This window comes from Galeopterus variegatus, unplaced genomic scaffold, assembly GCF_000696425.1.
Source record: "Galeopterus variegatus unplaced genomic scaffold, G_variegatus-3.0.2 Scaffold8095, whole genome shotgun sequence".
NCBI lineage: Eukaryota > Metazoa > Chordata > Mammalia > Dermoptera > Cynocephalidae > Galeopterus > Galeopterus variegatus.
The window spans coordinates 848-7,522 of NW_007734206.1; the positions used below are offsets into that span (position 1 = coordinate 848).

Here is a 6,675-nt window from a genome sequence, read left to right on the forward strand (position 1 = left end):
GTAAACTAGAGCAGCAGCAAATAATGTATTCATGGTGTGGTGGATTTATTAGCAGCTCATCTCATCCCAGCTTCTCTTTTCCTTAATCCCAGCTCTTCCTCAGTAAACTAGAGCAGCAGCAAATAATGTATTCATGGTGTGGTGGATTTATTAGCAGCACATCTCATCCCAGCTTCTCTTTTCCTTAATCCCAGCTCCTTTTTTGTATAGTCTAGTACTGTAATTAATTAGGATACTTATAAACTGCAGGCTGCTTTGAATATTCATGACCTTCGCAGAGCCAAATTAAAGTGCCTTCTTCTTCAACCTGCAGATGAACATTTAGTTTGATTTGTAACTGAAAATTCTTCGTATTTTGCCATTTAAATCACCAAAAATACTATGTGGAAAAGGTGAAATGATCACTGTTATGTTGAGCTTTCTCTGACTTTGTCAACCATCAATCTTTCTAAAGTTTCCTTTTTCCTTTAAAAAAAAATCAGGATTTTTAAACTCCTCTGGATATTACCTTTTTACCTAATAGAAGTTCTGAGTCAAGTTACTATTCAAAGTGCTAAATTCCACAGCTATAATTTGGCTGTTGTTTAGTGACGTAGACCAAAAAAGATGTGGCATGTAAGTTAAATATGATCCTCCAAAATAATAAGAGAATGTCCATTTTGCATAAGCTATTTCTTCACTAATGGTAAAGTGCTGCTTGGCTACCTCATACTATGAAAGTTTTCTTTATCTTTCTTCTGAAGTAGAGTTTTGGCCTGAATCCTGATTGTTTTTCCCATCTTCATATAAGATGCAAGAAAATTACACTGCCTACCAATAGGACATGAGTATTTATGAAATTTTCAGTTTTGTAGGAAAACCTTTCTTTCAGTGAGAGAGTAGGCCTGAGGAGAGGCTTCTTGTGGGGAGACTGAGTCAAAGTAGTACTTTACACTGCTCCTGGAATGAGATTTTTCTCATAGCAATCCGGTACTAGCAATGGGCAAATCGCCCTGATATTTTCCCCACTGAGAGGGAAATAAGGTATCAGGTTTTCAATCTACAGTTTTATTTTGCTAAAAAAGAGCACAAGCATTAAAGATACACTGGATATCAGGGACTGAATATGAATAGGTCTATTGTTTAACTAGGATTTTTGTCTTTTGTTTTCATATTCTCATATGTCAAGCATCCCTGACGTTTTATTTTGCTAAAAAAGAGCACAAGCATTAAAGATACACTGGATATCAGGGACTGAATACGAATAGGTCTATTGTTTAACTAGGATTTTTGTCTTTTGTTTTCATATTCTCATATGTCAAGCATCCCTGATACCTAATGTACTGGAAGCCACATCACTACAGAAGACAGATGGCAACAGCTCGCATGTATCTAGCCTTTGCCCACAAACTTGACATACGAATCTTCCAATGACTGGCCGATTCCTTTTGCTTTTTTTTCCCACAATAACTGTTAGTGCCATTTAGAATGAAACTTTGTCCTCTTGTTAGATACTCAAGATTTGTTGCCTGTTTTGCTGTTTTCCTCAATTTGTTGGCCATTTATTCACTTTATCTAAGTTAATGTATTTTCTATTGCTATCAGTGGACTTTTAGTATGAAAATCAAATGGTGACTAACCACGGTAGGCAAAAACTGTTTTTCTGTTTTGGAAACAATGTGAGGGATACCCACCTTCTTGTGTTTTATTACATCAGCTATCCACCCCCCCGCCTGCCAAGGCAGTCTTCAAAATGAACTGTGACCAACTTTGTTACTGTTTTACTGCCACCAGAACCTTCTCCACACAGTGACTTCTTTTAGTTGTTTTTTAAAAGAACAGTCATCGTCTCAGCTTTGGTCTTTAACCGTCGTGAAAATACCTTGGCTTCATTCGTGCTTTCCAGGATTCTATCTCTATGTGTTAATTTCATTCCAGGTGTGATGTTTAGAGTACACAGTGTTTTATCCTTTTTTTTCTTTCAGCTCCAGAAGATGTGTTCCTTCCACATAAACCAGACCCTCAGCTCTCTCAGAGTGAACCTGGTAAATGAATTATTTTATTTTCCCAGTTAGGAAGTATATTTTTCAAAAAATATTTTGAGGTAAATATATTCTTAATGTTTGTGATAAGGAAGAAGTTCAGAGAAAATTATAGATATAAAATGTATATTTCTTTTGGGAAAGCTTAATCATACAATCTGGTTGAAATTTTTCCCCTGGTTAAATGAAGAAATAGTATATAATTAGTTTATTTTCCCTGGAAGTGTTTGTGTTGAATATGAGATTATGCCAAAATTATAAAACATAATTGTCATCTGAGCCAACTGTTTTACATCCATTCAAAATGTAAATGTATCTACAACTGTGTGTATACTTTTAAGTAAAAATGGTGAGTGTATACTCAAAAATTTTCCTCAAAGTGACAAGAACTTCAAAGATTTAGTTTAAGTTTCCTGAGTGGCATCTAATGTGTAGAATTTTCTCATACTTATTACAGTTCTTAGAGTATGTTTAAATGATTAAATAGATGCGTCTAGAAAATACGGAAAGTATTTTGACTTCACCAAGTAGTAATTTTCATAAATATCTTTCTCTGGTTTGCTTTTGGCATAGTTCTGCAACCTGTTACCTTTAGAATTGATCCACCAAAGACAACAGTAGGTAATGGTTTTCCCATATTGACCAAGTCTAATTGTTTTCTTTGCCACCATCAAGATTGCAGGTCTTTCTCCAGTGGTCATGTTGACACATCATCTCTTCCCAATCCACTTCATCATTTTATTAACATTATTATTACTCTTTCCAAAATAGAAAAGCAACAGTTTCACTGTTGGAAAGGCTTTTCTCTCTGAAGACCACGCAGGACAGCTTGTTACTGAGTCCATCCTCATCCACCTCATTTATCTCCATGTTCAAAATGAATTCACCTCACTAGGGCTCCTCTAGTTAACAATTTCTGCTGGGTTAGTGGTTCTCAACTGTAATGGTACAACACACTAGCGTGTGGCAAGTTTAAAAGTTGATGCAAGTAATTATTACTAACATTGGTCAACTTAGTAAAAATACTAAAAACTGCCAGTGATTTATTTCTTCTAAAATATAAATATTTGTCAAAGTATATGCTCAAAATACTAAAAACTGCCAGTGATTTATTTGTAAAGCTAAACTTGAACAGACTCAAGAAGATTATCCCAACAATGCTGATATCCTCATTCATTTTGTAATTCTATGTGCTCTCTTCGGTTGTAGAGAGGGGGACAGGGCTACAGCCGAGAGACCAAGACTGTGCCCACATTGTACCCATTTTAACCAGCTATTCTCATGAAGTGGTCAAGCATCGAATGTCATTTATTACGTGTTCTGGCAGAAAAACAGTTGAGAACCATTATTCTAATATTCTACCGTCATTTTCCTGAACATTCTGTGCACTCAACTTTCTTCATCATGACTTGATGTTTTTCTTTTACTATTTCAAGTGAAGAAATCTCGTGTATACCAGTCTGGTCTGGTGCTGGCTTTGAATCTACAAATTTACTATGTCGGTATTTTCTTTTGCAGCTCCTTTAGAGACACGAGGCATTCCTCTTGTACCTATGATTTCACCAAGTCCTAGCCGAGAGGAACTACAGACCACTCTGGGTAAATTTTGTTTTGATATTCCAGTCCAGTGAGGGGCCTGAGATTGCCATAGTACACTATGTTCATGGGTTGTTTCCAAATAATAGAAAGTCTCATTTTACCATTATAAAAAATATTCACTTCGGGCCGGCCTGGTGGAGCACTCAGTAGAGTGCGGCGCTTGGTAGTGCGGCGGTGGTCCCGCTGAGGGTTCGGATCCCATATAGAGACCGGTCCGCTCACTGGTTGAGCGCGGTGCGGGCGCGACACCGAGGGTTGCGATCCCATTACCAGTCGCGGTACGGGAGCGACACCAAGGGTTGCGATCCTGTTACCAGTCACGAAAAAAGACAAAAAGGAATGAAATCCTTTTTGGAAAAAAAAATAATTAAAATTGGATGAGCGAATATACCTCAATTTTTACCAAATACTCATCTATTCTAGCGTAGGCCTGCAGTCGACATAACCCATGATAACAAAGTTAAAAGTACTTTTCAAAATCCACTACTGAATATACCAATTATCTAATTTCCACTTCCTATTTTTCAATGTGTCTTGGTTTACTGAAGCAAGAACCATCACCTGCCAACTGCACAAGAATCTCTCTTATAAACAGAATCAAGAGAATAAAGCAGGGAAGGAAAAAACATGACAATATGTTATTTACACCGAGTGTTGCAAAGTGAACAATGTAATTTGCTATGTCTATATGACATTATGATTTCAAGATAATATGGGGGTGGAACTATTGCTGTGTTTTTTTTATTTTGTCAGGAGAAATGTGTCAATAACATACACTCTGAATTTCACATGAAGAAAATAGAAGAATAATTGTTCTTGTATGGTATAAATACACATCTTTTCATATGACATATTTTCTTTCCAGCTCACCTAAATAATTTGTGGAATTTATGGAGTAGAGAAGAGACATGAAAGAGATAAATACATAAAAACAGGAGACTTTCATACATGAGCCACACTCAAATGTATTGTTGACTGCTTGATAGCAATAACTAAGTATGAAAGCTACATCCAAGGTCATGAAACAATGATTCTGAGCTAAAAGCTTTTGGAAATTCTTATAATCATTAAAATAACTGCAGAAGGCAGTGAATATAATAAACGAGAGTTACTAAAATGTACCATTAACTTTGAATTACTATGATTACTGGGAGTATTTTTTAAATGCAATTTACCCTTTAATCATTGTGTGGGGCAGAAAAGAGCGTGGCTTGTTTTTTTTTGTTTGTTTTTTGTTTTTTGTCACATCCATAGTGACAATTATTTAAAATGAGCCTTCTTACTGTGTTTTTCTCCAGAAGAAACAGACCAATCCACTCGAGAATTCTTCACAACTAAGATTACACGAACAACTGACCTGGCAAAAACAACTCAGGGTAATATTATTTCCCCACCTCTGGATTGTAACTTTTCCTTATTTGCTTTTAATCAGGAAAGAAATGTTCTTTTCAGAATATTTCTCATCATGGTGGGCTACTTGATGTTTTTCATTTCATCGGTGAAAGACATCAGTCAAATCTGAATGCTTATATGATATTAATTGAATGTAGGGAAGACACATTCTCCAGTCGGAGCTTTGCTCTTAAGTGTATCGTTGACTGCTTGGTATCAATAACTACGTACAAAAGCTCCCGTTTCTTTCGTTGCTCGACTTTCATTTGCCTCATTTTCACACCCGAGAAGTAAGAACGTTTCCAACCTTTCTCTTCTGCCTCGCCCTCCCAGTCCTCTCCCCTTTCTCCCTCCCTTTATCTCCTTCTCTCCCCCGTCCCCCACTTGATGAAACACAATGATATTGCAGCCTGAGAAAAGAAACTACATTAACAAGAAAAACATTTTTTTAATGATGGCAATATTTAAATATCTAGGGATGTGTTCTCTGGGATTCCCTACTTTTATTTCTTCTTCTCTGGGTTCTCCTAATTCAGGAGAAGTAAACTCATCGACACAAAGCTCCATTTCATCTTCGTGCTCTCAGTCTTTCCTTTTTATGTTTTTCTATCCTTCTTGATTATAACCAATTGTGGATTTCCAGTACTTTAATGGTTTCTTTTTTTTTTTAATGACCCCCCATTGCCTATCTCTACCTCTATCAGATGACAGGAAGCCAAAAATAAAACTAAAAATAAAAGCAGACTTTTTCTAAGGAGTTGGAAGACAAATAAATTTACTTTATCTATTACCAGTTCTAATTTGAGGGGAAAAGTTGGTGGAAGAAGTTTGAAATAACAACAGGAAATGATAATAAAAGAAATCTAATTTTGAAGTATGCATTTTTTCAGTGGGGTAATATGTATTCTAAATAAACATGACTAAGAAAGACTGTGGTGTAGGACAGTCTGAATCTGTTTTTATTTGTTTGCTTTAACTTTTTATTATATTTTAAATTTTTATTTAATTATTTCATTAAATTTTTATTTATTGACGTCTTATTTATTTGTAAATAAATACAGAATTCACAAGCATGATATAATGACAGCCCTTCCACATCCCCATTGCCAGCTTCAACAATTAGCAACAGATGGTCAGTTGTGCTACATCAATATCTGACCCTGATTTCTGTATGGCTCTTTTTTTACGTTTTTGCAAATCTCTTTAATGTCTGGCTTAATAGAGGATAACTGGGTTCTCATAATCAAACACATTAGTATTTTTGCAGCAAAATATATAAATATTTACAAAAAGAAGGATAAAGAAAGACTCTTATTCAGCTCAGGTTATGTTGTCAAATGAGAAAAAGATTTCAGCTTTTTAGAGCTTTATGGATTTCAGAATCGAGGACAAAAGATCATAGGCCTGCTCTTTCCTTTTGCTCCTTCTTTCTTTAAAGGAAATATCAATATTGTGTCATCATGACTAGTGCATGTGGAATTTTTATCAAATTCCATCTGAAACGTTTTTATTAGATATGAGTTTCACAATGTATTGGATGTATTGCAGAATCTTATATCATTATATAAATTGTCTTAACACACTTATATAATGTATTATTTATTTTTTTTTCTTATATGCTTAGGACCCTCAGCCTGAACTTAAATGGTGCTGCACTAGGATT

The 6,675-nt window shown here is 35.4% G+C and overlaps 1 protein-coding gene across 1 annotated transcript in view; it reads left to right on the forward strand.

Annotated features, from left to right (window-relative positions):
- Positions 1-1,983: 1,983 nt before the first annotated feature.
- LOC103608169 (target of Nesh-SH3-like) overlaps positions 1,984-6,675 on the forward strand; it is a 59,023-nt gene continuing 54,331 nt past the window's right edge. The window contains exons 1-4 of the mRNA XM_008592605.1: positions 1,984-2,024; positions 2,595-2,642; positions 3,540-3,620; positions 4,919-4,996. Of these exons, the coding sequence (XP_008590827.1) occupies positions 3,575-3,620; positions 4,919-4,996 (124 nt within the window). The 5' untranslated portion in view covers positions 1,984-2,024; positions 2,595-2,642; positions 3,540-3,574. The remainder of the gene's footprint in view (positions 2,025-2,594; positions 2,643-3,539; positions 3,621-4,918; positions 4,997-6,675) is intronic.